Source organism: Vanacampus margaritifer, chromosome 2, assembly GCF_051991255.1.
Source record: "Vanacampus margaritifer isolate UIUO_Vmar chromosome 2, RoL_Vmar_1.0, whole genome shotgun sequence".
NCBI lineage: Eukaryota > Metazoa > Chordata > Actinopteri > Syngnathiformes > Syngnathidae > Vanacampus > Vanacampus margaritifer.
The window spans coordinates 46,830,895-46,850,121 of record NC_135433.1 but is presented as its reverse complement, the minus strand read 5'-3'; the positions used below and the strand labels follow the sequence as shown (position 1 = coordinate 46,850,121).

At 40.6% G+C, this 19,227-nt stretch overlaps 1 protein-coding gene across 11 annotated transcripts in view; it reads right to left on the bottom strand.

The window, feature by feature from the left end:
• Positions 1–342: 342 nt before the first annotated feature.
• The window catches only part of adgrl2b.1 (adhesion G protein-coupled receptor L2b, tandem duplicate 1), a 162,881-nt gene continuing 143,996 nt past the window's right edge, over positions 343–19,227 (bottom strand). For 4 of the 11 annotated variants that reach the window (XM_077556547.1, XM_077556549.1, XM_077556548.1 and 1 more), the window contains 5 exons: positions 17,896–18,064; positions 15,748–15,876; positions 13,424–13,520; positions 9,977–10,102; positions 343–1,714 (listed from right to left, as the gene is read on the bottom strand). In XM_077556547.1, the coding sequence (XP_077412673.1) occupies positions 897–1,714; positions 9,977–10,102; positions 13,424–13,520; positions 15,748–15,876; positions 17,896–18,064 (1,339 nt within the window). In that variant the 3' untranslated portion in view covers positions 343–896. Of the gene's footprint in view, positions 1,715–3,651; positions 3,706–9,976; positions 10,103–13,423; positions 13,521–15,747; positions 15,877–17,895; positions 18,065–19,227 lie in introns of all 11 variants that reach the window. The other 7 variants (XM_077556551.1, XM_077556552.1, XM_077556558.1 and 4 more) reach the window with 5 other exon arrangements.

Here is a 19,227-nt window from a genome sequence, read left to right as displayed (position 1 = left end):
ATTTTTATCCGTTTCATTGCCACTTATTGTCGACTGTAGATGACATCACAGTTGCTCAGGCGACGACCAATCACAGCTCACCTTTTTTCTGAAGATGAGCTATGATTGGTTGTTACCTGAGACCTGAGCAACTGTGATGTCATTATCACTCGACAGCAAGTGGCAAAATGGCCGCCTTCTTATATTGATAAAAACAGTTGGATTTTGATGATTAACTCATAATCGACTAACCAGAATACTGTATTTAGACTAGTTTGGCTGCATAGAAAATATTTTTTGGTGGGTTGACAAAAAAAAAAAAGACCAACCAGATTTTGTATAAACGGGTTGGCCAGACGGCGAGAAGTTTCCAACGCAAATCTTTATTGACAACATCACCATTCGACAACACTCTCAACTCAGGAAACATCAATGCAACATATCCGGTTGTGTTTCTCCATTGTTTTTGTTCGATCACAGTTGATCGTGCGAGATTTCCATCTTGGAGGACTGGACTGGATTCAGGATGAGAACCGAAGCTTTATGTGTGTGCTGTTCGGTGTCGATGATTATCGGCACACATCACGAACAATATGAACAAAACTGTTAAATTGTTTTCTTTATGTGCATGATCTGTAACAAACAATCTTTTAAGATTTGACCAAACCTGATGCGTGTCCTGGGCCTTACACAGTCTGACAGCAGGGTGTCCCCAAGTCCACATTCAGGCCTCAGAAAAACATGTTTCAACGAGTGTCAACGAGTTCCGTGTGCAAAGCAAAAAAAAAAAAGTCACTGATTCATTCCTTTACCCACCCAACAACGCCGCAACTTTCTGGGGCGCTTGTGGAGTGCAGAGCCGGGCTCAGCGGCTCATTTGACATCAACTGACAACATCCGCCCGCTCGGGTTCGAGCTCAGAGGCTGGTGATGATCTGCATCTGTCCGTCGGCGGGGGCGTCCCCCTCTTGGGGGGGGACGCCGCCGTCGCCGGGCACTCGGTTTATGTGGTAGTAGGACAGCGGGGGCGCATCCCCGAGCTCGGGCATGCTTTTATGGCACGCGTCCTCGCTGTCGCTCCGGGTTGAAGGGGAGAGCTCGTCCTCTTCTTCTTCCTCGGGGGGGTACGGTGAAGCGGGGGGCGAGTCCCTCAGGTTGGGCATGCTGGTGTAGAGCGAGTCTCTGTTGTTGTTGCTGGCGTCCTCCCCCGGCGTCGCCGTCCCCTCCTCCAGCTGCCTGGGAGCCTTTTGAGCGTTGTAGAGCAGGGAGTGAGTCCTCTGGGGCAGGAGCGGGGCCTCCAGCGCCTCCTTGTGGTGGGGGTGCAGGAGCAACTCCAGGGGCGCGTGTCCTTCTCGCCCGTTTCCTCTCTGCGGGGACGACGCCTCGACGTGATCCGCCTCGATGGCGTCGTCCTCGCTGCCGCTTCCGCCGCCGCCCCGGTCGGCCGCTGCCGTCGTCGTCCTCGGGGCCACCGGCGGGTCCCTCCCCCGCCGGGCGTCGCCGCGGCCTCTCGGGGCGGCGCGGGGCCGCAGGTTGTTGTGCACGATCTCGGATATGATCATCTTCTCAAAGGCGACGTCGTCCAGGTTGAGGCCCGCCATGTCGGGCGGGGGGGCGCGCACGCCGACGGCTTCATAGTCGTCGTCTCGCAGGGAGTAGCTGTTGTTGAAGTTGCCGTTGAGGGGGAGGGTGTCCATGGCGCTGATGTCCCTGCTGTTGCTCAGAGACTGCTGTCCTGCAACAAATGACAGACGCAACACGTCAGATGACATTTTCTGCCTTATGACCCAACCCTAGTTGATAAATACGACATCCTCATGGACTTGATACTGCTCAGGATGCTTCTTCTCGTCATTCTACACCGTCTATGGCTCGAGCCAATCGAATGCTACGTCCACAAAAATAGGGGTATTTTTGAAAAGTACTTTTAAAATAAAGTATGCTGTATACATACATAAAAAAAAAAAAGGAGAAGGCTCGTTCATCTATAAACAACGCGCCACAGAAAATCACAAAGAAATCCAGAAAAGAACCAAAGACTTAAAAAATTCAAATCCCACTTGAGTGATCATCACATGGAAGTCTTCCTTGACCGATGCCACAGGGTGTGAAACTCAAAATTTCAAAATGTCTTAAAATGTTGAGATTGTGCATTTCATTTCTTTGTGACTTAAAAAAGTAAAATTAAATTAAACAATAATTGAACAAACTATTGTCCTTGACTTCTGATGTCAAAACTAGTAATCCATCTCGTTGTTGTATATTATGTAATAATACGATTGGACGATCAAACATTTCACAAAGACCCTCTGTGGGAAGCGCTAACTACAAACGTAAAAGTTTATGAAAAAAAATTTGAATTAATAATTTTTAAAGCATAAATAAATACATATACAAATACAAAGTGAAACAAATTAATCAAGTAATAATACACAAAAATCTAATACATAAAATTAAAGGCATAAATGAAAAATAAAATATGACAATATGAGTGCTGTGAAAACAGCAAATGTAGGGTTGGCCCGACGGCTTTTGCGTAGTATCGTACCGTTTTTAATACATTTTATTATAAGGATGAACAAAAATGTAAGCAGAATAGTAAAAATTTGCTAAAATATATTAAAAAAAGGAATGGGAGAGTACTGGGATCGGGTCGGTAACATTATTTCTAAGTATCGGTCCTTGTGAACCTCTGTGGTTATTTTACTAGAAATGAGAAGAATAGAAAATTGCCATTAATTTAATACAATTTCAAGGAAAATACTATAATGGGATGAATAGGGTTTTCTTTAAAATGATCTGTCAGTGTTTTTATTTTATTTTATTCAAATTTTGAGTGGGGAAGTGATTTTGTAAAACAAATGTACACGTGGTATCAGTACTTGGTATCGTTAGCAATTACTGAAGAGTTGAATACTCGGTATCGAACATCCTTAAATAAAATAATAAAATAAATCAAATGTAAATAAAATAATATAATAATATATCACAGTCGAAATGAATAACATGCAGATGTTAATAGTAATATACTGAAAATATAAAATACTATAAAAAAATAGCATAATTCAAAATATATCCTGTACAAGTTAAGTAGCAAGTTATTACTTGGTACAAAAATCTACATAATCGGCAACTATAATAATATAAAGCATGTTTATACTGTATATGTACAATTAAAATATACATACAAAAATACACAAAAAGTGTAAGTAACAGTAAAGTTAATAATGACAAATGTGAACATCATACAACTTAATCCATACAAATTATGTAATATAATACAAATAAAAATCCTAAAAAAAAATTATCCCCCCCCAAAAATTGAATTCCATAAAAAAAATACCCATGTATTTGTGGACACGGCCTAAGAGTTGATCCCGAACAATATCTGCGCCATGAGGAAAGATGGCAATGAAGATGGAAATGAACAAACAAAACGGATCATACAGTAAAGCATGAGCGGCCGTATGTGAACAACAACGGTGCAGCACACAAAGCAGCCAGACGGACTGAAAAAAGAAAAGGAAAAGCACAAGCGTGGTGGACATAACCCCCCCCTTCCCCTTCAAAAAGACCCCAAAAAAGATCGGTGTGAAACACGGATGGCCCCCCCTCCACAACAAACACACACATGGTACGACACGCACGCACAGGCACGGTGCAATGACTCACTTCGCCACCACTCACATCAAGTGTGTCTGCTCAGGCTATCTGGCCTGAGCACAGCTGATGTGCAAAAAAAGTGGGAAAACAAAGACGGCCGTTTTCAAAATTGCAGCAGAAACCACAAAATCACTCAAATCACACACACACAAAAAAAAGCAAGAAAAGTGGAAAGTGCGCTGGATTCAGTCGGCTCGTGTCCTTCCAATACAAGATAATAGAATGCACATATATGGTGTGTGTGTGTGTGTGTGTGTGTGTGTTGGACACTTTTGGAGGAGGACAAAAGCAAGGACGACTGAATCCTGGACTCAGCAGGTGCAGGAAAAGGCTCAGCGGCAAGCACACGTCAATTATTCCAACCTCCCAACCCTTACTTTTGACTGACACATGACTTTTTCTTTTCTTTTTTTTTTCTTTTTACTTTCTTTGTAAAAGACACACATGCGCACACGCGGAGTTCACGCGCCTTTTCCAAAGTCAAATTGAAGCACTTTCGACATCCATTTTGAACGCTTTTGCAGCTGCATATTTATACAGCAAAAAGCCAATCATTTTGCTGGCCAATCATTTTGACATAAAACAACAACTGTTGTTATGTCACATGATGAAGAGTATTCTAATATTTGACACTTTATTTTTGGTGGAATATCATTAACACCACATCTTGTTTTTACACAACTGTATAGAAAAACATATTTACCTAATTGGAGCTATAAAAACATCAGTGTTAGTATAAATGGACAACATTTTGTGCTTTTAGGACCCGCCTGTGGTGGTTAGCTTGATTAAATAGAAAATAACTTTTTAAAAGTTTATTTTAAAAGCGATAAAGGATGGTAGCGCTAATTGAAAAATGTATTTCCATAATAGACAAATAATTTTTTTTGTACACATTACAACTTTTCTTAAGTTATTATTATTAAGCAATATTATGATATAATTTTACTATCATTAACAAATAATTCTTATACAGTAAAATAAAATTACAAAATAATAGGGGTGGTCAGGTGATTAATTAAAATTTTAAATCGTAATTAATCGCATGACTTCATTAGTTAACACATGATTAATCACAAATTTTATGTCTGTTCTAAATGTCTCTCTTGGTAACAAAAATGTTAAACTATTAGAAATATGGCTGCATCTTTTAGTCACTGTTTCATAATAATTCATCAAATTGAGTTCAATTAAAAAGATGTACTGTACTGTAAAAAAATGAGTGTGATATTGATTTGTTTTGAGGTCATTTTTCTGCCACTAGATGGCATCATTGCATTTGTAAGACCTTGGTGACTTTTCTTTCCATATTAAGAGCTATCTAATCATGTCCATTTTTGATCCATCATCGGGTTACTTTTGACCCAAATGTTTTTAGAGTGTACTAAATTTTGATGCGGATGTATCTGCTGCGTTGCGACTGGTATTTCCATATAAGGGCGCATTAATTTTGACACCCTTAAATAGAACATAAATGTTTCGCAATTCCAACAATAAATAACTAAATGCAACCAATGTTACAAACCAAGTTGTTCTTTGCGTCAAGTGTTGATTTGGCGATGGCGTGTTGGTAACGACTGTTCAGTGAGCCGTGTAAGTGACACACAAAGGAAAAAAGGCTTGCAGCACTTTTTCCGACCTTGAGACGGCAGCTTGAGTGTTTTGTTTGTCGCTGCTGTTGTTTTCCCGAGCACTCGCGCTAACCTTCATGCGCTCGCTCTCGTTTGATGTACTTTGATTTCACGAGGGGATTTCATGAGGCGGCGACGCGCCGAGGCTTCTTGCGGCGAGCTGACATTTTAGTGGCGCGTAGCTCGACGGGGGGGGAAAAAATTAAATGAATCAAATAAAAAAAAAGATGTCAGCTAGCCAACATGAAAGAGATTTCTTGGAAAGCAGAGAGGTCAGGTGATTATTGGACATCTCTTAAATTTGCATGTGTTTATGCACAGACAGGTATTGTCGACTGGGAGATTTGCCGACGGAGGGAGGAGAGGCTGGGAAAGATGGGAAGTGAATCCGAGTGGACGCCGTGACAGCTGCACTCTGGGAATCCATCCAGAGGAAAAATTCATCCAAGATGTTTGCGATGCTTGTACGGCGCGAGGAGGAACATCTGCCGTGCATTTACTTAGTATTAATACACTCATAAGACATGACGATGTGGCTTTTTTTCTGTTTTTGACTCCCCAAGGCGCCAAATGTAACGATTATAGCAGGCCAAATGTGAAAAGAAGCTCGCGTCTCCCGCCGCGACTTTCCTACTTGGGAATCCGTCATTGGGCTTCCAGGAAAACGGCGCTCCATATGTTAGATTGCTTCTTGATCGACTCATAAATGCGGCCGTAAATGTGGCTGCCGTTCCTCTAGAGGCAGGACGGAGCCACGGATAACACAAGACATGTTTGATCTATATCAACTTTTGCCTTTTAAACGTACATAATTTAATTAAATACATCAGGGGCCCAGCAAAAGAAGACATGCTTGTATTTATGACTTTACTACAGCGTTAGTGATCGACTACTTTACATTCCAAATTCTAACACTGCAAAAACTGAAATCTTAAGTAAGATATGATTTCTTAAATTGAACCTAAATGTGCTTTGACAAGTTATGTCTACTTAAAATAAAATCAAGATCATCGCGCTTATTTTAAGATACTTATTACTTAATTATCTTATTTGGCCAAGCTGTCTTGGCCTTGAGTGTTAACAGCCAGTTTGAAGTACTGTGAGGCTTAAAACAAGCATTTTACGAATTTTAAGATGACAACTAGCCAACAACTGAACTGGTTGATTTTTTATTTTGTTTTAAGATTTTGCATTATCTAGTAATAAGATAAATGGAAAAATACAAGTATGACAAATCAGTGGTTCGTTTCGTTATTCACTAAGCTCATTTTTTCTTGTTCCAGTACCAGTTGTGTGGTCTAGTGGCAGAGTGCCTACCCCCAGACTTAAAGGTTATGGGTTCGAGCCTTGGCTGGGTCATATAGAAGACAATAAAAATTGGGACCTGGTACCTCCCTGAACAAGAAAGTTCTGTTGGCAGATAGTTTTGCTAATTTGAAGTAATAAATTTCTTATTTTACTTTTTTTTTTCCCTTACATTTTCTGCTGTCCTTTTTGCAGTGTACCATTATATCGCTTCCTTCAGCAAACAAAATGGCGGTCAATGTTAGCAGTAATCGTGTGAAGCTAACTAAGCTAATATTTTACGTTTTTGGCAACAATTTGTAACGCTGAACGCTAATCTGTTCCAGCAGGACTCTAATATGCTACAGTTGTTGAAAATTTGCGCCGGAACAAACTTCATATGGCACATCAGTAGTGAACCTCCTGGAAATTCCAAAATTAGCCCGAAAAGGAACAAGATCGGCGGGACATGATTGTAGCAATGTAGTATTTGTGTTTTTCAGAGCCTCACTTGGGCTTTAACCTTTCAAAAATAATACACATCTTTTACCATACACATGAAATAAAAAACAACAACCCTAATCTACAGATGCCAAACTCAAGGCTCTGGGTCCAGAATCGGGCCACCACGTCATTTTATGTGGCCCTCGAAAGCTAATTATGTGTGTCAACTTCCATGACTTTTGCTAATATCTCTACCCAAAAAATGTAATTGTCATATGTAATAAATAACAATGAGATTTTTTTGGTCACCCTTTTTAAATGAACTTGAACAGAACGTAATTAACAATTTATGACAATTAAACAATTATTTGGTTTCCACGTCATAACAGCTCAATGAGGGAAGCGACAAATCATTTTGACACCCCTGTTCTAACTTTTTAAAAAATGAAAAGTCAAAATACTAATTTCTAAAAAGAAAGAAAAAAAGCTAGAAAATGTTTTATTTTTTTCCCAAACAATAATTAATGCTAACTTTCTCTCAAAAAGTTGCAAAATGTGCATTTTGAAGTAAATATTAGGAGGCAGTGTTGGGACATCAGCCAGGTCGGTATTGTAGCATTTTGACTGTTTCTTGGCCTGATTTGATCTTATTTAGTACAAACGTTTCAATATGCAAAGCAAAAAAAAAAAAATACTATTTTTCCCCTAAATAAATAAAGAAAGAAAACATTAAAAATAACAACATTCTTCAGACAAATCCTAAAACAAATTGCAACACTAGAATTCTGAAAAATAAATACAAAAATACAATTCTGAAAATTCTGAAAACGTCTATGAAGAAGCTGCTCAACTGCAGTTTGAGCGACGACACTGCTGCTATACGAGCACGTCAAAATGCTAATATTTTGTTCAAAGAGGATTCACTGACTGGATATGTGATATATTTTGTATGATGTTTTGAACAATGTGTTTGATTTCCGATTCTGCCTTTAAATTTTATTAATTTTTTTTTAGCTTTTTGCCTTCATTGCATAGCAAGCGACTGACCAAACAGTGGATGAAAGTTAAGGTTGTGTTAAGTTGAACTTTTTGTATTGGTTCCACTGTTGGCCTTTCATCATGCTGCTGTTGCTTTTCTTCATTCTCTTTTATCATCAAATGGGGAGAATATCTGAAGGCTACCACCGTGTACCCGCGCTGCATCACGCACGTCTTTTCTTCCCTTTGATTGGCTTTTATTCCCCCCCTTTGGCTGCGCCGGCGTGGAATTAGGTCACTGCAGACACAAGTAAACATCGACTAAATAAAAGATAACTGGTACAAAGTGTTTCTCGCCGCTGACCGAAAATCAGTGACATCACACTTTTTCACATGACCATTCGTTCTCTCTTCTTGTTTTCGATATTGAGTGTTGGTAATAATGAATTATTCAATTATGTTTACATGTTCTTGTGTGAGTTTTCTCCAGGTGCTGCGGCTTTCTTTCTCCCGCATTGCATAAAACGTGCATGTTCGACTCAAAATTTGTCAGGTTTACTTGACTTTTCGCCTAAAATGAGCTGGGACAGATTCCGTCCGGCTCACCTGCAACCTTAATCACCAAAGCTTAAGCGCCGTAAAAATCAAATAGCTTGTAAGACATTTAAACCATGATTCCATGAACTCAGTCTGCATGCGTTATTCCAATTGCTGTAATGAGGGTTTCTGTTGAAGTTTCTACTTCCTGTAAAGTCATTGGCAGGATTTTGAGGCCGTTAAATATACAAATTAGTATGTTATACTGTAGAAAAGTCCTGATTATTGTAAACATTTATAAGAAAAACTCTAATATGAAAGAAGCAAATTAAAGTCAGTGAAATGGTAAATGATAAAAGAATGAGTAACCTCAAAACATAATTAAACTGAGGACCACCTGTAATTAGCATTATACTACATTTTGGATGCAACTTGGGACTTTTTTTTTTTCTCCACCCGCCCTGTAATGCTATGAAGCTCTCTCCTATAGCAAGCTACCTTTAGCTCATGTTCAACGCCAAATGTGTCACTTCGCTCGGTTAGCCGGCTATGAGTGCTAAAGACATTGCAATGATCCTGAATGGCAATAGTAGAAAATGAGATTTCGCTCTCCTCTTTTGCTCCACTAACGAGCGGCGAGCTAAGCTGTTAGTGTCTTATTCCCGCAGGTAAAGGCTTTGTTGGCTTAAATCCAGCACAAAGGCTCGACTGTGCTTTTATCTCTTACATTTCCATTGTTACTTGATTCTCTGTATGTCAAAACTGAAAGACTGATATAAGTCAGAAAGATGAAAACGGGTTTTCTTTTCAGTGCCACAGGCGAGATTGAATGTGGATTAGGAACAAACGGAAATTCAAAATCCAAAAATAAAACCATAAAATTACAAAATAAAGACGCAATTAAAAGGAAAAATGCCATTTTAAAAGAATGAAAAATATAATAAATTAGAATAAATCAATTTGTGACACATAAAAAGGATTCTGATGAATTTACAAATATTTAACAATATTACTTTTTAGCATTTTAACGTCAATTTTTTTTTCAATATTTTTCTCCTTATAAATTATTATTTTTTCTCTAAAAAAATTAGATATTATTTTTGCAACTTTTTCCTTGAAAAATAAAATTATAGGCCAGAATCCGACTTTTTATATTAGAGTTCTTCTTTTGTTAGTTAAATTTTTTTTTTTTTTTTGTGTTTCCTTTTTTTTATTATTGTGGTTCCAATACTGGAATGTGAATATAATAATTTAATAAACAACCATATTATACTATATAATTAATTGACTTTGTTGTAATTGTACATAGTCACTTATTTATTTTAGATGAAAGCGAACATTCTGCTGGCTTCCGTTCCAATAAGTCGGTCTTTTCGCCTTCCTCCCAAACATCTCTCAACATGTTAAGCTTGCAGACAAATCAAAAGCGCAGGCAGACGGCGGAGGCAGGACGTGCACACCTGGAGAGTGAAAGGTCGGCGGAGAGGGCGTGTTGCACACCACCGTCTCAGCCAGCAGGTTGTTATAAGGGTTAGTGTCGTGGGTGCGGAGGAGGGGGTTAGTGAGGAGGTAGTTGCCCGTCATGCCTGAAATAACACAAGAAGAAAAAGAGAAAGCAATATCAGCACGGAAAAGTGAAAAAAGGCACCCTGACGAAATTGGCGCACCTCTATCGCCATCACAACACCCTCAACCCCACAAAATATCCAAAACAAACTGTTAAGACACAAAGCGCGTTGATTGATTTGACATAGAACGGCCTTGTTTCCAAAGTTTCACACGTACACCTTTCAACACCCCGATAATGTTGTACCTCCAGGATCTCAAAGCAGCCAAATCTAAATAAAAAGTCCACATACCCCATTCAAATGTCAGGGTTATCACTCTTATAACGGGGGATGTGACTGTTTTCACAAATGGGACTCAAAACACACCTGCCAACATTTAAAGTGCCTCTGATTAACTCTGATTAAAGCTCAGATGTTCTGGTAGGCTTTTCCTGACATTTTTGTAGTATTAGCTTACAAGTAAAAGCCAAGGTCCTCAAGAGAACTCACACAGTATAAGAGGGATGTCATTGTTCAAAGTTATCAGTCAGCGAGTGTAGACCGTCACAGTCATCATCAAGTGGCGAAAATAAGGCAAAACTGTGACATTAGCAAGAATTGAATGCACCTTCAAAACTGACGAAAAGACACACACAAAAAAGCTGCAAGAATATCTGGCAAGTATTGGCACTTGAGTAAATATTGATATCACAAATAAATATCAATCTCCCATTTTCTCTATACCGTATGCTTGTATGGGGTAGGATGGCTGCAAATTGTTTGTTTGGCCCCAACACAACACTTGCTCATCACCGAAAAAACACCATACCTACAGAGGAGCATGGTGCTAGCAGCATCGTGCGTTGTTTTTGTTCCCCCCCCCTTAGCTGGAACTTGGGCCCTGCGTCAAGGTGGAGGGAATTATGAACACTTCCAAATAACAGTCAGCTAGCAAAAAACATCAGGAAAAGCCTTACTAGCCTACTTTGTAAGCCAAACACCTTGTTAGCACCTTATTAGCACAGCCATCCCAATTCCCACCTCAAAAATCCAAACAAATCTCATTTTAGCATCTAGCTACATTGAGCTTACACTTTAGAAGAGACTTTCCAAAACTTTACCCTGACCAACCACCTAAAACCAATAGACCCTTCTCGCTGATGTCACTTTACCCAGAATGCTTAGCTTCCGCTTACCCTGCAAACAATCAATAGAAATACACAGAGCGAGCAATGTTTTCGCTTAGCGTTTCGTTTAAATGGTGGGAAAATATGACAAATGTAGCAAAAAAACATTCCTAGTAGGAAAGTCTCATTGAAACCAGCCGTTCTGAGCCGCTATCTCCAAAAACCGGAGTTGGTTGGAGGGCAAGATCCCTATGTATGGACGTTCACCAAAGGAAGCCACTACGTTCACCCAAGTGAGCTAACACAAGATTTTAAATTACTTGAATGTAAAGAAGAGCGCCTACACTTGGGAGGACTTTGATGCTATCGAGAGCCTGCTGTCATACAATTACTTTGTCTGGATGGGTGAAGGATATTGGCTGCATTCAACACGGCACGGTTGGTCTCGTTCTATTTATCTTTTGGTTGACACGGGTTACTGGTGTAAAACATCATTCATTAAATCGTTTGTGTCCGGATAAACTCGTCTTGCTGTACGTCGAAGGCTTTCAAGCTATCTTAGTTTGCTAAGTGCAAACAAACTTTTTCACAACCCAATGTTGGCAAGTAAACTATGATTATCATGTGAAAATGTTTGCAAGACCTATGAAAAAAAAATTCTATGCTATTAAATCAATGTGAATTTTTTTAAATTATAAATAAGTGATGAATATTCCAACATTGGGTACATGTTTTGCGTCAGATTACTGAAAATAACATGTCCCACAGTTTTTCAATTTTTTAGTAAACTTTTCCTCCTCGTTTTAAAATGACTTCCGGTAGCCGAAAGAACGATTTCCTATCTCTATAACTCTAACCATACCGCTGAATTTGAATTTGATTTAGAAACTGTTTCACATATTTTTTACGTCTCACTGATTTCTCATTCACTCGCGTTGGCGGCCTGTCCTTCAGCATGGGCGGCACACAGACGTGACGTCACACTAGAAGGGTCTTTATGAATCCCCGTTAGCGTGTAGCTATGTTGATCGTACGCGGTGTAAAAGCCCCTCCCAAAGCATAAATGAAACTCTTATTGTTGGTGTAGAGCTCACATCTCCTGGTCTCTGGTGAAATAATTGACATGAGGTGTGACTTTTGTTGACACGTTTACTTCCTGAACAAACACATAACATGCAAAACACTGAGGAATGAATTAAGTTAGCATTAGGCTAATTAGCTTAACCTGTTGCAGCCCCAGCTGGCTATACCCACCACATTAGCGGGTGTGGGATGATTAAGTGATTTCTACTCCAGTACCTTAAGTTACATAAGGCAGGCCATTCAGAACACTGAAAAACTAGCATAAATCAACATAAAGCCCTTTTAGCTTCTAGCTACTACATATTGAATTGATGTAAATTCTGAATGCAGCACATGCCCTTCAATACACCAAAGTTGACGCACCCTGACACTACTTACTCGGGAAAAAATAAATACAAATCACACACTCGGGAAGCATAAAGACATTGCCCTGCGCGACACATCCAAACAAGCAGTCAAACAATATTAGTGCGACAAATGTTGACAACGCGATCATCCGCAGCATTTATGCGAAACAAATTCCGCCATACAAAAGCATCCATTCGAGACGCAAGACAAAACACGGCGCTCTTATCACCCGCCGCACGCTGTTTGTGTAAAGAATATAACGAGTCATTTCGCCCATTTAGATTTAGGTCGACAAGCTCTCTCTTTCTATGCACTGGCATGCTTTTTTAGAAAGGAAAAAGAAAAAGCTTGAGATTTCTAATTACGTTCTAAATCTGCAGCGGCGCAGCGGGGAGCTTTGCCAGTGTCGGGATCCATCCCAAAACATGCCCTGACCTCCGCCTGACTCGCTCATCCCTCCCCTCCTTCCTTCTGACAAGCTCTGCAGGCTGCAGATGAGTCAGGAGAGGCCGCCCCTGTCACCAGTGCCGCCATTTCAACCCGTCAGGCCTGAAATCTCACAACTTTTTTTCTTTTTTAAAGATGATCCAAAAAACAGCATGAGCGAGAGGCAAACAGCTTCGGACTTGCAATATGTTATTGTGTACTATTTTTAAACACCTAATGCGAAGAGAGAGGGGGAGAAAAACAAAACAAAACAAAAAACAGCATTAAAGTCTGCATCTTTTCCACCGCCGCCTCCATTGAAGAGACAAACAGCGAGCTCGGTCTCAAAGCGAATAACGCCTGGCGGCTTGCTTACCCTGGTTGAGCGTGGAGGTGCTGTTTATGTCTCCCGAGATGAAAGAGGACTCCGACTGCTTCCGCACCGTGTCGTTCCACATGCGCCTGATGCGGCTCTGCGTGCACAGGCAGAGAGACACGGATCAACAGGCTGTCGCCGCCAGCGTTTAAGTGGCTTACCGTCTTCAACCTGGCTTCGCAAAGCGTGACACGACTGATCTAAAAATGGATAATTGAAAGATTTTAGCACTCTGTGGCACTCTTTTAGCAGGCAAACAACTCCCATAAGAAATCTTTACAATGATTTCATAAAAGTGATTTGCAACCTCAAGTGTGTTGTGGGAAATTATCCAATTTCTCTTAATTGGTCTAAAAATGATTACACATTTACTTCTGTGTAACTATCAATTCCAGCGATGTATAGTGACAGGCATAGCAATTAAATGCTCTTACATCTAATGGCAAAAGGCACAACCAACACGTGTTTCCACTTGTTGCTATTCACACAACAGAATAATAACTTTCTGGTCGATTAAACAAGCCCACATTTCAGACCAAGCGAGTAAATTGTGAGCAAATTGAGACTAAAAGCATCATTATTTCAGTATAAAAAAATTCTTTTTTTTTTTATCAAGATGTTCAAAGACTTTGGAATACGTTAGAACAACTGTATCAACACGTTCGAACGACTTTGCAGTACGTTCTAACGAGCTGGCACAGTCAAAAGTGTTTACTTCACATTTCCACTCCACTTCCGTAATGGCTCCAGTTTGTAATATTTACCTCCATGTTTCAGTGTTTAATAACCACATACTGACTTCCTAACTTTCCATATTTGGAGGAAGGCTTTAGCAAAGGCAGGGATGGATGACTAACATGTAGGGAATGCCGGAAAGGCAGAACAGCTGTGTTATGTTTAACAATATTTCTCTTTATCATGACCTGTGTTTTTGTTGACATTAGAATTGCTTTGATTAGATTTAGTTTTGTTTGCTAATGTCTTTGTCTTGTTTGTCAACCAATCATCTTTCTCCTGTCACACGTGCCGATGTGCCTCATGATCTTGTCAGTTGTACTTTGTTTCTTGGTTTCTTTCAGTCTGTGTCCGTTTGTAGTATGTAAGACTGTGGTGAAAGGGAAAGTCAATCTTAAACATTTCTTGACTTCACTATTCTAAACATGGCATTCTGATTAATATTACATTTGTGGAATATGAGTTATGAAGCAAAATCCAGATGTTTTTATCCATCTTAGGGTGCGGCCATTTTGCCACTTGCTGTCGACTGAAGATGACATCACACCTGCTCAGGGCTCAGGCAACGACCAATCACAGCTCACCTGTTTTCTGAAGCTGAACTATGATTGGCTGTTACCTGAAACCTGAGCAACATTGATGTCATCTTCAGTCAACAGGTTTTGCTGCTTAACTCCTATTCCAATAACGCAATATTAACCAAAATACCGTATTTAGACTAGTGTGGCTGCATAGGACATATTGTCAAGAATTTTTTGGGGGGGATTAACTCCTTAATTTAGCATTTTTCATTCTACCATGTACCTTGTTTTCCTTTTTTTTGGAAATAAATACTTTTTCTTTAGATTATTGTTCCACTGGCTTGCGACCCCCCTGCAATTATTGCTATCCGACAAGTAGGTATTTTATATCTCACGCCAGATCCTGGCACTGCTGTTGTTCTACAGTCCATTATCTGAAAGCAGGACTCTGTGTTGCGTCTGTATAAGTATGGACTTAAAAAAACGACAACATATTTGACCCTTGAGCACGTGTTTTCCCACTAGTCTACTTGATGCTGGTCTATGGCTCTGAAGCTGCAATATTGCAGGTGTTAAACTTCACAACCCCTTTCTGCCCCACCTCAGATACTCCCCTTGACACCCCATTCCGTGCCGGGACCTTTCACACCAAGCATCCCCTGAAGACGGGAAGAGGCATCAGAAGACGCTCTCTTCTTCTTCTCCCAACCCACACAACTGTCTCTTTAATCTCCTTACCACTTTGTCTTATTGAACAGTTTTAGTACTTTTGTGCTCGGAGGCCTGCGCCTGAATGCAGACCTTTGAGAGCAGCAACGCCGCTGAGATGACTGATTCACGCGGCGTCGACATGCCTCACTCTGAGGAACCATCAATCGGGCGAGCGCCGCGGGGAGCGTGGATGAACACGGCGGTAAAGACTTGTCAAGCGGCGGCATCTAAACTTTACTCTACTTGTGAGGCCATGTTGGCATGGTTACACGTCAGAGTGGGCATTCACAATGGGGAGGGAAACAAATGATGTTATTTTGTCCGTTTTTTTTTTTTTTGGTGGTTGCTATTACCGACCTGGGTAGCAGAAGAGTAGCGCGCCGTGGTACGAGAGGTGGCAGTCTTTACCGAGCCGTGGGAGCCCTCGGGCGGCAGGGTGCCGCGGCACTTTGACTGGCGGAAACATTTGCTGTACTCTTTGCGGACCTACGCAGGAAAAAGGACAGGTCAAGTACGGAGCAAGACAAAACACAAAAAAAGGTGCATGTTCGGAATCTTTTGTGATCGGATGTCACCGACAGCTGACAGCTCCCTAAAAGCCACACGTAGAGGAGCAAGTATAAAATGATGGAATATTGAAAACGTAGGGGATACAGAATGATCCAATTTTTTTATTTTAAAAAGTATTTAGATGGAAGAGTGTGCAGGATGTGCTGTGCATTTGAAGGCCACATCCATCAATAATTTCACAGATAATACAAGTACAAGGTGGGCCTGTATGACAAAATGACTAAAAGGACACATTCACACAGAGCTGAATCCATCTGGCATAGTTTTGAGTTTTGGAAACAGAACAAAAAAAATTCTCGTCAAGCTTTTTGAAAGAGACAAAGGTTGATTTTTCACTGATTCAAATGACCAGGTGGACAGCGGCAAAGCTTTATCCAGCCTTTTTTGGAGTTTTTTTTTCCTTTAACCTCTTGGGGCAGACAAAGGTGCGCAAGTTGATTTTTGATGGACGAAAATCACAGTGCCGAACAATCACAGTTTGATCTAGGTTAGTTTTTTGGGCGGGAAATGAAGTAATTAAAAACAAAACAAAAAAACCTTCAACCTGTTGGAGCAAGCAAAGCTGTGCCTGTTGCTTTGCGACTGATTCCACTTAACTTAATCCAGCTTTAACTGGGTTTGTTTGGGAAATGCAGACCCCCCCCCCACCCCCCACACACACACTATTTAGGAGAAACGATGTGCAGAATAACCGCATACTTAAATCCATTCAACTGGGTTTAGGTTGGAACCAGCATGAAAAAAAAACAAACTACTAGAGCGCCACTAGAGCAGAAAAAGGTGAGACAGAGTCAAACAACTGGCTGCATTCACACTGCAGCTCAATTCAGATTTTTTCAAAAGTATCTGATTTTTTCATGCAGTGTGAACGGAACAATTCCGATTTTTTTACACCCGACCTGGGCCTCTTTCGTATGTGGATATAAATCGGATATGTACGCGATGCGACTGCACTGTGAACCCTCATCCGCACGCATCCAAGTCATACGTCATCAAAAGCTTGATATGCGCTGTGCGCGGGCGGGAGAGAGTGCTTGGAAGGGAGACTATTGACACGTCTGTGAATATATACAAAGCTGTTTTGAGTAACAGTGTTAACTTTTTATTGTAATTTATAATAATCACTTGAAACATGAAGCATAAAGTTGACATTTGTGGCGGCAGTAGAAATTCAGTCTTGCAGACGGTTCGCATACATATCCTCCTAAATATTTGCTACACTTAATAAATGTAACTTTTAAAATGAAAAATGAAGAATAAACACTGGTGCTGTAAATCCTTGTACTTCCAGCGGAAGTTTAATGATGAAGAAGGCGCGCATTCGCCCACCAGGATTCAACGTAACAAGACATTTTCAACTAAAAAGAGAAACTGTAACTTAGCATTTAACGGAACGTTTCATCGTCCCCTCGTTATTTCTCAACGCAGCCTATAATCAGCAGCTCGCGCTTCAACTGTTTACTACTGCCGGACGCACTGGCTTTCAGTACTGGGTAATCGTGAATACCCGAACGGCAAACTTATAACAACACCGAGTTTCCGAACGGTCTGAGTGAAGCGGTGCGCCTGCAGCGTATTTACAAATGCACCCACGGTGAGGGAACGGGGATTTAAGGGGCGGACAATGTTCTAATATAACTTGTTACTGGTCTTGGTAAAATTATTATTATTTTTTCACGACTTAGAAGAAAGAAATATAGCATGAAAAGCCACAAAGCAGTAAGTTAAAATGGAAATAGATTCGGTTATGGTCACAAGTAAAAACCTGCGATAAAGTGACAAACAGCAAAGTAGCAAGGGGAAAACATACGTATATATATATATATATATATATATATATATATATAAAAAAAACGCAAATATTTGACAGAGAGCTCTGTGCGTTTCCACTGAGTGTGTGGCTTAGCGAGTGTTTGTTTAGCATCAAAGCCTTACCTTCTTCTGCAGGAGGCAGTGGAAGATGAAGATGAACATTCCTTGAAGGGTGTTAAAGATGGTAAAAAGGTACGCCATCACAACGGAGGATTCATTGAGGAAGAACAGGCCAAAGGACCATGTGAGGCCCAAAAGACAAAGCAGGGCAAACGCTCCCAACACCCACGACCTGAGAGAAAAAACAAAACGTTTTTTAGAGATCATCTTCTACGGCGAACAAGCTTGCAGAGGAATGCAGAATAACCAATGATACAAGCTATTGTGCTTTTGAGTCCCGAGACCGCAAAGGTAGCCTGTTTTGCCTCGGCTGCTTCCAGGAAAAGCCTGGAGGAAACGCGATCGCTTGGCAGTCAGTTTCAATGACGACTGCTTCTCCTTATGGATACACTGTCGACAAAGTGAGATGCCCCCAGAGAGATCGCGCGAATCCGAGAAACCTTAGCAGGAAAAATGAGACCCGGTATGGAGAAAGACAGCCGAATGCGCGCGCGGGCAGGCGCGGGACCGCATTTTCGCTCATAATCACACAGGATGTAACCTTCCGTTTAACTTTTGTACACGCACGGCTGATTTGAGTTAGAGCCCGAATTAGAGGCAGTTAATGAGATGTGACAGCTGGGGATGAGGAGTCAAATGTGAGCTAAACAAGTTTTGATTAGGAAATCTATAAAAAGGAAAATGTGAAAAATGAGAGAAATTGAGACATTAATCATGCCGGCTTCTACGATGTGTGCGATTGAACCCGTTCACTGAGAAAAAAAAGACGCCAAAAGGTCTAGTGATGTCATGAAGAAACAAAAATAACTCGCAATATATGACCCAGTATAGTGAAGACGACTGAGGTTATAAACTACAACCTGCGGACAGAAAATCCTTCACTTGCTGTTTGGATGCTCTATTGGGTTCAAGTCAAGCAAATGGCTTTTCCATTTAAGAATATTCAATTTATTTGGCTTGGAAATGTCTGCACTTACTAAATCATACATCTAACCTATCAACTATGCAGCATTAGGTTGAATCCGGACATCTACATTATACACATTCAGCATTCATCTGGTGTACTATAATCTACCATGTGATGTGGTATGCTTTGGACGATGAGCTATTTCTTTTCCTTCTGCATGATTTCAACTCCAGTGCAGTGGTATGCAAAAGGCAAAATCATTACAATGGCGTCATTGTTAGCAAAAACTGCCTCCACCATGTTATGCTTTGGATTCCTTTTCCAGGGGCCAAAAGTATATAGACAATTACAGTGTTGCCTCACTTTTGGCGGGTGACACGTTCCATGCCCTCCTGCGATAGGTGAATTTCCACAAAGTAGTGGTTGTA